General features: G+C 42.9%; 1 protein-coding gene across 3 annotated transcripts in view; it reads right to left on the bottom strand.

Annotated features, from left to right (window-relative positions):
- fam135b (family with sequence similarity 135 member B) overlaps positions 1 to 17,129 on the bottom strand; it is a 306,137-nt gene that overhangs the window by 192,592 nt on the left and 96,416 nt on the right. For 2 of the 3 annotated variants that reach the window (XM_078397568.1, XM_078397569.1), the window contains exon 3: positions 50 to 129. The exons of the other annotated variant lie outside the window; for it this stretch is intronic. In XM_078397568.1, coding sequence (XP_078253694.1) covers positions 50 to 129 — 80 coding nt within the window. The remainder of the gene's footprint in view (positions 1 to 49; positions 130 to 17,129) is intronic. 3 annotated transcript variants of the gene reach the window in all.

Here is a 17,129-nt window from a genome sequence, read left to right as displayed (position 1 = left end):
GGCTGTGACTAACCAAGCCAGCTCAGCAGTCTGCATTCCCTTTTCTTACCTGTGGGTCCTGTCAGTGTTGCAGTCAGCCTGTGAGGAATTCGGGGTGGGACTTTCAGCGCTGCACGCACCTGGTAATATCTGGCGGACAGAAAAGGAAAGATAGATGAGAGAATCCTGCTGCTTTGGCAGCACACTCAATGGCTTGATTGAGAAGCATGTTGAGGGAATTTCAGCAGGGCATGTTTTTCCTTGATCTTGTTTAGAAACATGGAAACATAGAAAATAGGTGCAGGAGTCAGCCATTCGGCCCTTCGAGCCTACACCGCCATTCAATACGATCAAGGCTAATCACCCAAACTTAGTACCCCGTTCCTGCTTTTTTCCCCGTCCCTTGATTCTGTTAGCCCTCAGAGCTAAATCTAACTCTCTCTTGAAAGCATCCATTGAATTGGCCTCCACTGCCTTCTGTGGCAGAGAATTCCACAGATTCACAACTCTGGTTGACTCACCTTTAAAATAGTACGTTTCCATTTTCTGAAGTATTTGTATCCTGTTCTTTCTAGTTTCCGGTGGAAGTCCCAATCAGCAAGATATCAGACCAGGCACTCTCTGTCACAATGCACCATACTGCTTATGTGTTGGTCTTAACACCATGTATGGCATACATTGATTACTTCCCAATTAAAATTCAATTAACGTCTTGTAACTCTTAACCATTAACCAAACACTGGAATTTAGAAGGATGAGAGGGGATCTTATTGCAACAGATAAGATTATTAAGGGATTGGACACATTAGAGGCAGGAAACATGTTCCCAATGTCCAGAACCAGGGGCCACAGTTTAAGAATAAGGGGTTGGCCATTTAGAACGGAGATGTGGAAAAAAAAATTCACTCAGAGTTGTAAATCTGTGGAATTCTCTGCCTCAAAAGGCAGTGGAGGCCAATTCTCTGGATGCTTTCAAGAGTGAATTAGATAGAGCTCTTAATGATAGCAGAGTCAGGGTGTAAGGGGAGAGGGCAGGATCAGGGGAATGATTGTGGATGATCAGCCATGATCACATTGAATGGCGGTGCTGGCTCGAAGGGCCAAATGGCCTACTCCTGCACCTATTGCCTATTGTCTATTTTTGAACTCTCGATAAAACAAAGTGCAATTCATGCAGGAAATAGTGAATCATGCGTAAGTTCGTCCCACAAGTACACAATTTTATATGTTGTAAATTCACAGCTTTCATCACCAAATCATTTAAAATGTATTGATTATCTCATTGCCTGCAACCATGAGTATGGATTAACCCTGTTACTGCCATCTTCACTTTACAGAAGTCGACTGCTTCATGCAAGTCAGCATGCGAATAATGCAGCCACCTGCTTAAACGCACGGGCCAGGTTTTAATAATAATAATAATAATAATGCATTACATTTATATAGCGCTTTTCAAACACTCAAAGACGCTTTACAGGGATTACTAGAACATAGAGAAGAAAATAAATAGATAAATAAGTAAACGAACAGAAAAAGGAGACAGAAGGTGAGGTGACGGTCAGTGGTTGAAGGCAGTGCTGAACAGTGCTCCTTAATGCTCCTAACAGTGATGAAACCGCAACAATGATTTCCTCAAGCATTAATTTTGCACTTTATTTACTTTGGCAATCTCTGACTAGGTATTAGCTTTGTGCACTGGATATACTTCAAGCATAAAGTGAAGGGAAAATTAAATCTCCAGACATGTACTTCCTTCCTTTGGCTATGAAATGGAGCTTTATGGCCCTGTTCAATCCACCTTCATCTTGATAAATTGAACTGCATAGAGTAAAATTCAAATACATCATATCACATCCAGCTAACAAAAGTCTAATTGTTATGGACTCACGACCGTAAGATTAGTGCTTGGCAATTCGAGTCAGAACAAACAATGCTACACAGTTTTCAGTAAGGGCCTGCAATCTTGTACCCAGAAGGATATTCAAGAGAAGCTCAAAAGTTGTATTGGGAATGAAGATTACATATTTTGATTTACTATCTACACTGAACTAACTGCTTTCAGTGAGAACAATTGGATGCAAACTTAACTGGAGAGAGTAAAATAAAAACTGGTTTGTATCCCAAACTCAATCGGTAATCAGTGATATCTGCTGCAGGCTGTCGGCATGCACACTGGGTGAGAAATGGCAGGCGTTTGGCCTGAATGCTCTGCAAAATAAAATGCTCGCTGTTCTGCCTTAAATGTGGAGAACAGATACTCAGCCACTATCCATGTTATTCCTGAAATTTGTTCTGGTGCAGTTTGAATTATTTGAATTATTTGCTCCGTTCCCTCAATGTTTGGTGTAGAGTTAGATTTAGCTCTTCGGGATAAGGGAATCAAGGGATATAGGGAAAAAGCCGGAACAGGTACTGATTTTGGATGATCAGCCATGATCATATTGAATGGCACTGCTGGCTCTAAGGGCCGAAAGGCCTACTCCTCCATCTATTTTCTATGTTCTATGCTCTATGTGGGGAATTTTCACATTCTCACTGTAACTGCATGGTGTCCTCTCAAATCCCATAGACATGCTTGGTGACAGTTTATTAATGGGCCAAAGATCCTGTTTCTGTGCTGTATCTCTCTCTGTCTCTATGACCCCCTGGGAGGGGTGGGGGTGGGGGGGAGAGGGTGCTGCACCAATGCAGGAGAGGTTTGGGCTCAATGGTCCACTTGGTCTAGTGTTGGCTAAAATGGAGTTGTCAGCTAAATTAGCAGCACGGCATTCCAAACTCTTCGAAATAAAGTAGATGTTTTCGAAGACGCTCCCAAACAAGTAGAAGATGTTCCTAAACGAGTCTGAACAAAACACTGCAGTAGTTGGGCGGACCATTTCAGGTAGGTACCACTACCGCAAGTAGTGCAGAAACAGTTTGCGCAACAGGCCAAGTGTGGCACGACTTGATTTGACGGGCTTGAGAGAAAAAAATTGGCTCAGCCCCAGAAGTCACCCTTGTTCAAGCCTAGGCAGTGACCATATCCCCACTCATCCATCCCACCTCCAATCTGTTCGATTCCCTGAAGCCCCCAATATGAATAATTCCACCACAGTCTCCAATCATGCTTCCAATCTTCAGCAACCAACTCCTCGATCAAACAGGACTCCCACCACCCCATTCTCCAGCTGCTTAATTGGTCACTGACCTGACTCCTTGTCTGAATATTGATCATTATCCAACTCTGTTCCACCAACCATGGATGCTTACCATATGGCCAGTACAGTTTTCTCCCTAGTCTACCTAATCTCAAAGCACAAGATTTATGAACATCAATTCTCCCAACTCTTAGTAGACAGTGTCACATTTGACTAAGACATTTTTTTCTTTTAGCAGTACTCAAGGTCCAAGGTGCTAATGAAAGTCCAAGGTCCAAGGTGCCGCCACAATATCAGTGAATTGTTCATGTTAGACAACTATTAGAACCTTGGAGTCGTTGGGTCTCATTCCTGATAGACAATCTTCAGAGGCTTTGCTTTGAGCAACTATTCCTAATTCTTGTTCTTTGCCTCCACAATGACATGGTTCATACAGGTAAGTACAAGATGGTAATGGCACTGACCACGACCATCAAGTGTGGGTGGTTAGACTCTCTGTTCTGAAAGTGACCTGACACTTATCTCACGGCTGAATATCTCCTTGGTTTTGTTGCATGCAGGCATAGAGCTGCAAATGGAACTAAACATTTTACAAGCATTATTAAATCTTTTTGTCTAATTTTTGTTGGAAGGATGCTGTATGATGCAGCAAATTGGATCGAGGACTTTACCCTTGGGAATGTCCACAAAGATGCTCTGTGGTTAGGATAATTCATCTTTAACAACCACAACATTTTTGGCTAAACAACAACTACAATCATTGGATGAATTCCTCCTGACTCTTTGCCAAATATACTAACTTTGTGCCTTCTGCAATTTGGACCTTTTGTTTTTTGTTGGACAAATCCATATATTTCATGAATAAATGTCAATTGTTTTAGATCACCTTCTCCATTTTAAACATTAACTATTTCCCCATGAACAGTGCCCATTAATCAAGTTTCCATCCATTTGTTCATTTGAACCTACATCTTTCTCTTGAATTTTCTTTCAATAAGTCACTTTTAAAACTCTTTCTTGAATCTCGTTATCGAGCACTTTCTGAAAATTGACATGCATTATACCAATTTGTAGACTGGAGACATGAAAGATCGCTGATGCTGGAATCATGAGCAAATAAACATACTCCTGGAAGAAATCAGCCTGTCAGGCAGCATCTGTACAAGGAAATGGACAAACAACATTTCGGGTCAGGACCCTCCTTCAAAATGACTGAGGGTCCCGACCTAAAACATCCATATTCCTCTCTAGATGCTGCCTGACTTGTTTGAGTTCCTCTGGTACATTGTTTTATACTAATTGCTATATCGTTACTGCTTCAAAAGACCTCAATTAAATTTGCCAAAGGCAGCTTGGCTTTGAATATATGTTGACTGTCCTCAGATTACTTTATGCATCTCTATGTTACCATAAATTGTGCCTTCAGGAAGTTTGCCCGAAGTAACACTAATGGAATAGAGTATACACTTCATGTTCTTATTTGGAAATTAAATGTAACTCACCATGTCTAACTGCTGACTTCTCTCATTTTCTTGGCAAGACCTACATTATTCTGGTCAGCATTAAACCACCACGCCCCATCAAACTGATTACACTAATTAATTTGAAGCATGAGCACATTTTAATTATTGAATATATTGATTGCCAGTGTTTCCCTCTCCAATAATTTCTGTTTTGATTCTTATCCACAATCAATGACCAAAATAGAATCCATAAAACTGCACGATAACACCACAAATAGAATCCATCTTTTAGCATTGGCTGGCTGCAGTCAGCATTGCTGCCTCACAGCTCCAGCTGCCAAGGTTCAATTCTGACCTTTGGTATTGAGGGTGGGGAATTTTCACATTCTCACTGTAACTGCATGGTGTCCTCTCAAATCCCATAGACATGCTTGGTGACAGTTTATTAATGGGCCAAAGATCCTGTTTCTGTGCTGTATCTCTCTCTGTCTCTATGACCCCCTGGGAGGGGGGGGTGGAGGAGAGGGTGCTGCACCAATGCAGGAGAGGTTTGGGCTCAATGGGTCCGCTTGGTCTAGTGTTGGCTAAAATTGAGTTGTCAGCTAAATTAGCAGCACGGCATTCCAAACTCTTCGAAATAAAGTAGATGTTTTCGAAGACGCTCCCAAACAAGTAGAAGATGTTCCTAAACAAGTCTGAACAAAACACTGCAGTAGTTGGGCGGACCATCTCAGGTAGGTACCACTACCGCAAGTAGTGCAGAAACAGTTTGCGCAACAGGCCAAGTGTGGCACGACTTGATTTGACGGGCTAATGATTGGTTCAAGGGAGGGGGTATGGCACAGTCTGAATGGACGAGAGGCGCCATAAAGAACCGTGTCGGATGCCCTTGCAGCGCCAGAGGGAACCCCACCCTCAGACCGTGTCAGAAACAATGCCAGGAGATTGATACCAGCTCACCACCCGGTGGCGCGCTTTACTTGTACTTGTGGTTTGCGAGTGCGTGCGCAGATACGCGAGTCAATGTGCCATATTATGTTGCGTAATAAAATACTTTGTGGTACAAACTCTATTTGTCTGAATCCGGTGATTTATCGAACACAACAGTTGGTGCCAATAAACATTGAGAGCATTGTTGTTCAGTTCTGGGCACCATGTTATAGGAAAGTTGTTATCAAGCTGGAAAGGATAAAGAGAAGGTTTACGAGGATGTTTCCAGAACTTGAAGGTCTGAGCTATAGGGAGAGCTTGAGCAGACTGGGAGTCTATTCCTTGGAGCGCAGCAGGATGAGGGGTGATCTTATAGAGGTGTTTAAAATCAAGAGAGGAATAGATAGGGTAGACGCAGTCTCTTGCCCAGAGTAGGCGAATCGTGGAAAAGAGGACATAGTTTAGAGATACAGCGCGGAAACAGGCCCTTCGGCCCACCGGGTCCGCACTGAAAAGCGATCCCCGCACACTGACACTATTCTGCACACACTGGGAACAATTTACATTGATACCAAGCCAATTAACCTATAAACCTGTACGCCTTTGGAGTGTGGGAGGAAACTGAAGATCTCGGAGAAAACCCACAGTCACGGGGAGAACATACAAACACCGTACTGAGCACCCGTAGTCCGGATTGAACCCGGGTCTCGGGTATTGTAAGGCAGCAACTCTACCGCTGCGCCACCCGACATAGGTTTTAAGGTGAAGAGGAAAAGATTTTATAGGAATCTGAGGCGTACCTTTTTCACATAGAGGGTGGTGAAATAGACAATAGACAATAGGTGCAGGAGTAGGCCATTCAGCCCTTCGAGCCAGCACCGCCATTCAATGCGATCATGGCTGATCACTCTCAATCAGTACCCCGTTCCTGCCTTCTCCCCATACCCCCTCACTCCGCTATCCTTAAGAGCTCTATCCAGCTCTCTCTTGAAAGCATCCAACGAACTGGCCTCCACTGCCTTCTGAGGCAGAGAATTCCACACCTTCACCACTCTCTGACTGAAAAAGTTCTTCCTCATCTCCGTTCTAAATGGCCTACCCCTTATTCTTAAACTGTGGCTCCTTGTTCTGGACTCCCCCAACATTGGGAACATGTTTCCTGCCTCTAATGTGTCCAATCCCCTAATTATCTTATATGTTTCAATAAGATCCCCCCTCATCCTTCTAAATTCCAGTGTATATAAGCCTAATTGCTCCAGCCTTTCAACATACGACAGTCCCGCCATTCCGGGAATTAACCTAGTGAACCTACGCTGCACGCCCTCAATAGCAAGAATATCCTTCCTCAAATTTGGAGACCAAAACTGCACACAGTACTCCAGGTGCGATCTCACCAGGGCCCGGTACAACTGTAGAAGGACCTCTTTGCTCCTATACTCAACTCCTCTTGTTACGAAGGCCAACATTCCATTGGCTTTCTTCACTGCCTGCTGTACCTGCATGCTTCCTTTCAGTGACTGATGCACTAGGACACCCAGATCTCGTTGAACATCCCCTCTTCCTAACTTGACACCATTCAGATAATAATCTGCCTTTCTATTCTTACTTCCGTCTATGCTAGTTTTAATGTTATTATAAAAATTCAGACGGAAACTTTAAACAGAGTGGGCAGGAATATATACAGGAAACAATCGGAAGGGAATGTGGCACCCAACTGTGATCCCACACTGACCTTGTTTTACGAGAATATTGGTAGGACTCGAGGGATTGACACAGAACAGAAGCACTGAAGTGTGCTTGCCCTTAGCAGTAAAGAGAACCTGCAGTTCCAGAAAGGGTTTACTTACGATTGGAAGCTTTGCACAGTCGAGCTGTGCAATGAGGGATGCAAGCAAAAATGAAGATGGCACAGTGGCTCAACTGGCAGAGCTGCTGTCTCACAGCACCAGAGACCCGGTTCGATTCCCAGCCTCAGGTGCTGTCCATGTGTGAAGTTTGCACATTCTCCCTGTGTCCACGTGGGCTTCCTCCGGGCGCTCTCTGGCTTCCTCCCACATCCCATTGCTAGTTAATCGGGTTCCGTAAAAGTCAACAACTATTTTCACCAGAAGTAGCAGGTAACGTTCTTAACGAGCAGAAAGAAATGGTTGGTTCTGCACCATCCAGGAGGAAGATACAAAGTACGTCAGAACCAACTGGTCATTTGTCCTGCACAATCCTCGATAGTCAAATCCTCCAAGCTATTCCATGGCGGAAGGTATCATGGGCATTTTTTGCTTCTTGACTTGCTCACTCTTACTATCTCAAAGATGTTAGGGCTAGAATTAACACTCCAACTGGCTGCTATGACTTTGGCCAGCAGCCTCAGTGCACTCTACTGCAATATAAACTATTTAATTAATCATAGAGAGATGAGACATCGATTTAGTATTTAAGAAAATGGGAAATTAAACTGACAAGAAGCTTTATGTCTAAAGTGGTGAAGTAATGCAGTTTGAAAGCAATTAATCTTTATTCGGTATTCTAATATCTTAAGGTCTGTATGTGAAATATTATTTTATTTTCTTCAGGGATGTTCATTTAATTGTTTTTCTGTCTTGTAAGGAAGTGCTGATAGTGATTATTCTTTTTCTCATTAGGTGTATTTAGATAGTCATAAAATGAACAGTATAAATAATATTTCCAGGATTCGAGGGCCAAAGCTTTAAGGAGAGTCTGGGCAGGCTGGCTAGAGATGAAGCATTTCTCCCTATGTCAATCCCTCGAGTCCTACCAATATTCTCGTAAAACAAGGTTAGACTAGCAAAGAATCATCTCTTTAATTGAGATTGGTGGACCATCTTATCTAATTGAATTCAGTCAGTTCCACTATTTTTATTCTCCCAACATTTTCAGCAATTCCCCCATGATCTGATAGCAGATTCTATCACCAATGTGCACATGGCAGTAATTTACAATGGCCAATTAATTAAACAACTCTCATATCTTTGGGATATTGGAGTAAACTGGAGCACTTGGACAAAACCCATGCAGTCACATGTTGAACATGCAAATTCCACAGTAGTCAGCTGAAGTCAGAATCAGACTCTAGTCTCTGATGTTGTGAGGCATCGGCGCAACTAGCTGCTATGCTAAACTGCCCCCAGCTCAGCAAGACTTCCCTGCTTTTATAGACACGAAATAGTGGAGCAACTAAGCGGGATAGGCAGCATCTCTGGAGAGAAAGCATGGGTTTGAAAAAGGGTTTCGACCCGAAACGTCACCCATTCCTTCTCTCCAGAAATGCTACCTGTCCCGCTGAGTTACTACAGCATTTTGTGTCTATCTTCGATTTTAACCAGCATCTGCAGTTCTTTCCCACACATTCCCTGCTTTTATGCTTTAAGTCTCCCATAAGGTCTAGAAAAGAAACGGGACTAGCCCAGAATACCCACTTTACTCAGAATGAGCAAATTTTGCTGAAAGTCATGTTTTCACAATGTTTAGCTCTGAAACTTTAATTATTTATGTCTTATTAACATCCTTCTCACCCGGCCCAGCCACTTTCAATGACATGTGCACTCACTGCCCCAGATCCCTCCATCTCTGCACTCCTTTTAGAACAGTAATATTTATTCTATATTCTCTCCATTCATTCTTCCAACAAAATAACATCACCTCACATTTCTCTACTATAAACTTTATGTGCACCCATCTGCCCATTCTAGCATCCTGTTCATATGAAGAAAGACTGGATAGACTAGGCTTGTACTCGCTGGAATTTAGAAGACTGAGGGGGGATCTTATTGAAACATATAAAATTCTTAAGGGGTTAGAGAGGCTAGATGCGGGAAGATTGTTCCCGATGTTGGGCAAGTCCAGAACCAGGGGTCACAGCTTAAGGATAAGGGGGAAGTCTTTTAGGACCGAGATGAGAAAACATTTCTTCACACAGAGAGTGGTGAGTCTGTGAAATTCTCTGCCACAGAAGGTAGTTGAGGCCAGTTCATTGGCTATATTTAAGAGGCAGTTAGATGTGGCCCTTGTGGCTAAAGGGATCAAGGGGTATGGAGAGAAGGCAGGTACAGGTTACTGAGCTGGATGATCAGCCATGATCATATTGAATGGCGGTGCAGGCTCGAAGGGCCGAATGGCCACCTCCTGCACCTATTTTCTATGTTTCTAATTTTCTATAACCTGCTGTAATTTATCACCATCTTCTTCACACAATAATTCCAAATTGTGTGTGATGTGCAAATGCTGGTTTATAGCAAAAATAGACACAAAGTGCTGGAGCAATTCAGCGGGTCAGACAGCATCTGTGGAGAAAAAGAATGGTCGACATTTCGGGTCGGAACCCTTCTTCAGATTTTTTTCTCCAGAGATGCTGCCTGACCCGCTGAGTTATTCCAGCATATTGTGTCTATCACCACAACTCTGGATTGTGTGTTAAGCCAACTTTGTTATCATTGCTATTGAAGTCCCTTTTATGCCATGCATTTCAACTTTACCTATTAGTCAGTTTGCAACACTTCTTTGCTGAACCTCACCATCGATTTAGAGGCTGGTCTCCCATGGACAACTGTCCCCAAAACACACTGGGAAGAAAACAGCTTGTTCCAAAGGCCGGGGACCCAACCAATCTGGATCAACCAACATAATATCCTTCTGTCAACCTAATTGCCATTTCAAACTCAGGACTGTTCCTGCATAAAATCAATCAGTCATTATCTTGCACCACTGATGGATAGCAGCAGGTCGAGGCAATATAATAATGTATGAGCTCTAATGATTTGTTGTTGGAAGATGAGAAATGTCAAACTGTAAATGAAAATCAATCAAGGATGATAATTTTAATGATCAAATTTTTTAATAAGATTCAGTCAATTAAAATTTAAATTGCAACATAGGCCAAATAGAATATGCTTTTTTCACTTGCAGAAATCTATCAGTCAAGTTGTTTTTGTGGTAAAATTTAAACTCATCAGTGGAGTCTAGAACAGTCTGATTGGTAGCAACCAGATAAACAAGGAATATTACAGTTTATGATTTTACAGCGCAAATTTCTACAGATGTACCACAGAAGGCATCATAATCGGATGCGTCACTGCCTGGTAACTACTCTACCCAAGACCACAAGAAGTTGCAGACGTAGCCCAGTCCATCATGCAAATCAGCCTCGCCCTCACCACCTTTCATTGACATTTTATGCTTCCTTAGGAAAGCAACCAACATAATCAAGGACCACTCACACCTTGGTTATTCCTTGGCTGGGCAAAAGGTATAAAAGCTTGAAAGCACCCACCACCAGTTTCAAGACCAGCTTGTGCCCCCATTTGTTATCAGACTCTTGAACAGACCTTTCATATACCAAGGATGTATTTCTGATCTTCCAATCTACGTCCTTGCAGCTCTTGCATTTTTTTAATAGATGCAACTCTACAGTTGGCATTCTGGGTTTTTTTTCACTTGTGTTTATGTTTGGTATGATTAGCATGGACAGTAAGCAACCAGTTTTTTTCACTGTATCTTGGTACACGTGACAATAATAAGACCAATACCAAATAGCATGATCTGGAAGCTCTGAATGGTCACTGCTGACAGAGCGTCAGACATCTTTATAGAGATTAACTTCCCTTCTCAACTTTCAATCCCAATGCTGGGTTTCAACACAAAACTTCAACCTCCTTGAAATTCTCCTTGCCCCCCCCCCCCCCCCCCCCCCCCAAGATGCTGCTCCACTGCTGCGTTCCACCAGCAGGCTGTTTGTTGCTACTTAGTGAGACTTAAGTTCATAAGATCCTGAATACGGTTGATGTCCATACGTAGTTCATATGTTCTCCCCATGACCTGTGCGGATTTTCTCCAGGTGCTCTGGTTTCTTCCCACACTCCAAAGACGTACAGGTTTGTAAGTTAATTGGCTTTGGTGAAATTAGAAATTGCCCCGGTGTGTGTAGGATAGTCTTAGTGTACGGGGTGATCAGTGGGCTGAATTGCCTATTTCTGCGCTGTATCTCTAAACTAAACATAGGTGCAGGATTAGACAAATCGGCCCATGGAGCCTACTCCGTCATTTAATCATGGCTAATCTATCTTTCCCCCTCAACCCCATTCTCCTGCCTTCTCCATGTAACCTTTGACACCCTTACTAATAAAGAAGCTATCAATCTCCGCTTTAAAAGTACCCAAAGACCTGGCCTCCACAGCCGCATGTGGTAATTAATTCCACAGATTCATCACCCTCGGGCTAAAGAAATTCCTTCTTATTCCTTTCTAAAGGTATGTTCTTTTATTGAAGCTGGTTTGTGTTTGTAAGCCTAGTAAACTGGGAGATGAGCACCCACCATATTAAAGTAATATGCCACATGCTACAGTGGTGACAATGATGAATATTGTTACTGAAATAAACAGCAATTGTAAGACAGAAGAAGCTGAACAAACTGGTAGAATCTGGGAGCTGTTGATGAAAGTGCGGGGAGATAAATAAAAATGGAATTAGTGTAAATGGTGGTTGATAATCAATGTGGAATGAATGGGTTGAGGAACATGTCTCTGTATTCTATCTTTCCATGACTTTATACAGAGCACTCTGGCAGTTCGTGATCATTCAACTGAGCTTCATAGTTTTTCATTAAGCCTGTGGAGATAATACAAGCAAAAAATTGGCATATATGCCAAATCATACACTGAACATAAACAAGTTGGTGGTTATGATTAAACAAAAGCATTAAAAAAACTAAAAGACGCGAGGTTAGCATTGTTCAGAGACAGTGGCAGCTCTGATGAGTTGCAGGGTGGACCATTGGAATCCTCATCCACACAACAGTTCCATGGTCACAACCATTCTAAATGGGCATATCACTGCATTAGCGATCATATGCCAAATCATTCAAAGGACATTTTCTGCCGGCCTCTTGTGACCAGCAGAATATCTCCGTTATAGAGACAAGCACCTGGAGATGTCATTTGCCAAAGAAAGACACAAAATGCTGGAGTAAATCAGCGGGTCAGGGAGCATCTCTGGAGAACATGGAGAGTTGGTGCTTCTTCAGACTGATTACAGAGGTGAGGGGGTGAAAGAAAGTAAAAAAGTGAAAGGGCATGACAAAGCTTGGCAGGTCATAGGTGAACACGGGAGAGAGGAGTTTTTGATAGGAAAGTTGGACAAAGGCCAGAGATAACCACACACAAGGTGTGAGACAAAAGGTTCGGAGAGTTGAGAATTGTGAAGCTAGAGGATTGACGTTGTGGGAATTGTGTAGCTAGGGGAAGGAATGTTGGTAGAGGGGGAGGGGAGTGGAGAGATAAGTGCAAGGTCAGCTGGGGCTCAGTGGAGGGGAGAGTGTTTTGTAGCAGTTACCTAAAGTTGGGGTATTCAACGATCATATGGTTGGGTTGTAAGCTACCCAAGCGGAATACCTGGTGTTGTTCTGCCAGTTTGCGTGTGGCAAGGACAGTATGGGAATGGGAAAGAGAGTTGAAATGGTTAGTGACTGTTATTCTCGCAAGCCTTACCGCAAGTGTAAAGCCAGATAGACGCAGAGTATTTGCTTGGTCTCGCCGATGTACAGGAGGCCACATCGGGATCACCAAATCCAGTAGATGAGGTTGGAGGAGTGCATTGAATGGCAGTGCTGGCTCAAAGGGCCGAGTGGCCTCCTCCTGCACCTATTGTCTATTGACATGAATAATCTCCACAAGTTTGAAACAATCTTGAGGCTTTGTTGAGTGGTCACATTTTGTCCAAGTGCTCAGACTGAATGTGCTCCATCATAGAGAGATACAACACAGAAATAGGTCCTTCAATCCATTGAATCCATGCCGACCATGAACCACCCATTTACACTTTCAGTATCTGAGTCAAAGGGTAGAATTAGTAGTGCTATAGTATAACCAGTATAACAGAGGCACAGAATCATAGAATTACACAGCTTGGAAACGGGTCCTTTGGCCTAACTTGCCCACACTGGCCAACATGCCCCATCTACACTAGTCCCCCCTGCCTGTTTTTGGCCCATATTTCTCTAAACCTATCATATTCATGTACCCGTCTAAATGTTTCTTAAACAATGCGATAGAACCTGCCTCAACTAACTCCTCTGGCAGCTTGTTCCATGCACCTACCACCCTTTGTGTAAAAAAAATACCCCTCGGGTTCCTATTACATTTCCTCCCCCCACCCCCTCATCTTAAACCTATGTCATCTGATTTTGATTCCTCTACTCCGATCAAAATACTCTGTGCGTTTACCCTATCTATTTGAAGAAGAGGTCAAACCAATTTGAGAAGTAAACATAAAAATCCTGCATATGCTACAATTCTAAAATAAAAAAGAGGAAATGCTGGAACTTCTCAGCAAGCTCTGCATCGGTGAGAAGTGAAACAGAGTAATCATTTCAGGTCAAAGATCCTTTATCAGTCTGGGAGGATGACACCAAAAGCACCTTTCGAAAACCCTTGGTCTACATCACTAACAAGAACATGAACAGCAGGAGCACATGAACAATCCCACTTGTAAATCCCCTTCCAAGTTAACTAGGAAATATATCATTTATATTTTACTATAACTGGATCTAAATTCTGGACCGTTCCCCAAGGTATTCACCAGAACAACTGCAGCTGTTCAAAGAGGCCAGCTCACTACCCCATGAACCTCCTGCACCTATAATATACCTGTTATATACCTGTTATACAACTATCACCTGTTATACAACTACCACCTGTTATACAACTACCACCTGTTAAACAACTGCAGCTGTTCAAAGAGGCCCCAGCTCATTACCACCTTCTCAATGACAATAAACTTGCCAACGAACATACTCTGAAACCAAGAACATCATAGATGTTGCATTCAAATCTGCCACTGAAGGAGAGATGCATTCGACCATGAACAAGCTATTGTTTGAGTAAACCTGATCATTTGCATGCACTTCAGCCAAGGAAGGAAACATCTCACACACTGTACTTTTCAATATACATGAACCATGGCTCTTAGTGATTCTGACACCATCCACTAATTTTGCTTAGAAAACCAACAGCAGAAGCTGAGCCACACATGGCTTTGTTACTCACTAAATGAACTCAATGTGCTGCTGATCACTATTTTCATTTCTGGATAAAATATACACATTCCTTACAAATTCACTTTAATAGAGTTTTGCTTCACGCGCAGCTGAACATGCACACGGTGGGTGGAACAGTGTTCATAGGGACTACAATTTAGCCTGTGATTACAATGTACAGTTGGCCTGGGAGAAAAAAAATCAAAACAAACTTCTGAGCATTGATTAAAACATACTTTTATTTATTTTAGAGCTTCTAGATGTAAAAGAAAGAACCAGTATTAAAAATCACTTTGAGTGCACAGATCATCTTAAAGCGTTGCACAGCTGATAAATAACTTTTGAAGTGCAGTCTCTTGTGTATGGAAACACATCAATACATCCGGCCACAGAATTAAAGCAAATAATTTGTTGGTGTTAGATGGACTTGAAACAAATGTAGAACTATCATTACCTTCCTCAAATAGTCATAGGATTTATAAATATTAGCCTGTCAACATGCAAAAATGCATTGAGTTATGTTCTTATTTGATGTCTGGCAATGCAAAACTCCCAATGTTCTGCCCTGACCTGTCAGGTCTTCAACTAAGGCTCTGGACTTAGACTTGAATCATGATTATCAGATTCAGAAGCTAAGATGCTATGCATTCATTGAAGTGGGCAGCTGGAAAATATTGGTTCATAATGTCCAAATGTGTTTTTTTCCTGGGTTGTAAATACCACCAGTATGCTGCTAGTTTTAATTTAGTTTTAGAGATACAGCATGGAAACAGGCCTTTTGGCCACCGAGTCCACGCCAACCTGAGATCACCCGTACACTAGTTCTTTCCTACATACACTAGGAACAATTTACAGAAGGAAACTAACCTACAAACCCACGTGTCTTTGGAGTGTGGGAGGAAACGGGAGAAAGCCCACGTGGTCACAGGAGAACGTACACACTCTGTACAGATGGTACGCATAGTAGGATCGAATCCGGGGTTCTGGTGCTGTACGGCAACAACTCTACCATTGCACCTCTGCACAGTATTAACACTTTTATGAAGATGTAATTACATTCTATTTGTAGTGCCGATAAAGGAATTTATAATGAAAATACAATAAATTAACTTTAGTTATGCTGCCCATCTCCCAGAAAGAAAGACAATGTTGTCTTACATGGTCTTAAGGATAGACTTTCCATTTGTTCATGACTTTATGCCTTGTAAATGGTGGAAAGCCCTTATACAGCACATCCCACAGATACTCAATCGGTTTGAGATCTGGAGAATTTGGAGGCCTGGGCATCACCGTGAATACTTCATCATGTTCCTCAAACCATTCCTGAACAATGTGTGCAGTGTGGCAGGGTGCATTTTCCTGCTGAAAGAGGCCACTGCCATCAGGGAATACCATTACCCTGAAGGGGTGTACCTGGTCTGCAACGATGTTTAGGTGGGTGACACGTGTCAAATTGATGTCCACATGATTGGCCGGACCCAGGGTTTCCCAGAACATTGCCCAGAGCATCACACTCCCTCCGTCGGCTTGTCGTCTTCCCACAGTGCATCCTGGTGCCATCACTTCCCCAGGTAAATGGCGCACACGTACACGGCCATCCACGTGATCTAAAAGAAAACGGGACTCATCGGACCAGGCGACCTTCTTCCACTGCTCCAAGGTCCAGTTCCAACGCTCGTGTGCCCAATGTAAGTGCTTTCAACGGTGGACAGAGGTCATCATGAGGTCATCTGACTGGTCTGCGGCTAGGCAGCGCCATACGCAGCAGGGTGCAATGCACTGTGTATTATGACACATTCCTCTCGTGACCACCATGAAAATTTTCTATGACCTTTCTGTCAGTTCAGACCAGACTGGATAGCCTTTGTTACCCTCGCGCATCGATGTGCCTTGGGCGCCCAACACCCTGTCGCCGGTTTGTGTTTGTCCCTCCTCGGACCACTGTTGGTAGGTACTCACCACTGCTGACCAGGAGCACCCACAAGCCCTGCCGTTTCAGAGATGCTCTGACCCAGTCGTCTGGCCATAACAATTTGGCCCTTGTCAAAGTCGCTCAGGTCATTACTCCTGACATTTCTCCTGCATCCATCACATCAACTTCAAGAACTGACTGTTCACTTACTGCCTAATATATCCCACCCCTTGACAGGTGCCATTGTAACAAGATAATCAATGTTTTTCACTTCACCTGTCAGTGGTCATAATGTTTTGGCTTATTGGTGTATGTTTGCCACAGTACTACCTTAAGACAATAACATGGTATATGATGGTTACATTGATGGATACATTGACTATTCATGTAGGGCAAGGCATTGATCACGTTGGAATTTTGTGTTTAAATTGAAGGTTGCTCTATGATATTGTTAAATCAAATTCTTTACCTTCAGTCTGAATAATCACACGTGATACTGGATTAGCACATCAGATTTATTCCACCATGGGGTTCTTCCCGAGAAGATCTCCAGACACAACACTAGTGTCTGAAGAGACCTCAACTCAGGGCAGGAGGGGAAGGAGAACAACTTCTCCACCATTGTTTACTTTTTTATACAGAAAAAGAGAGGTGTGACAAAAAGA

The sequence above is a fragment of the Rhinoraja longicauda genome, chromosome 4, assembly GCF_053455715.1.
Source record: "Rhinoraja longicauda isolate Sanriku21f chromosome 4, sRhiLon1.1, whole genome shotgun sequence".
Lineage (NCBI taxonomy): Eukaryota > Metazoa > Chordata > Chondrichthyes > Rajiformes > Arhynchobatidae > Rhinoraja > Rhinoraja longicauda.
The sequence above is the reverse complement of the archived record's forward strand: the minus strand, read 5'-3'. Positions and strand labels throughout refer to the sequence as shown.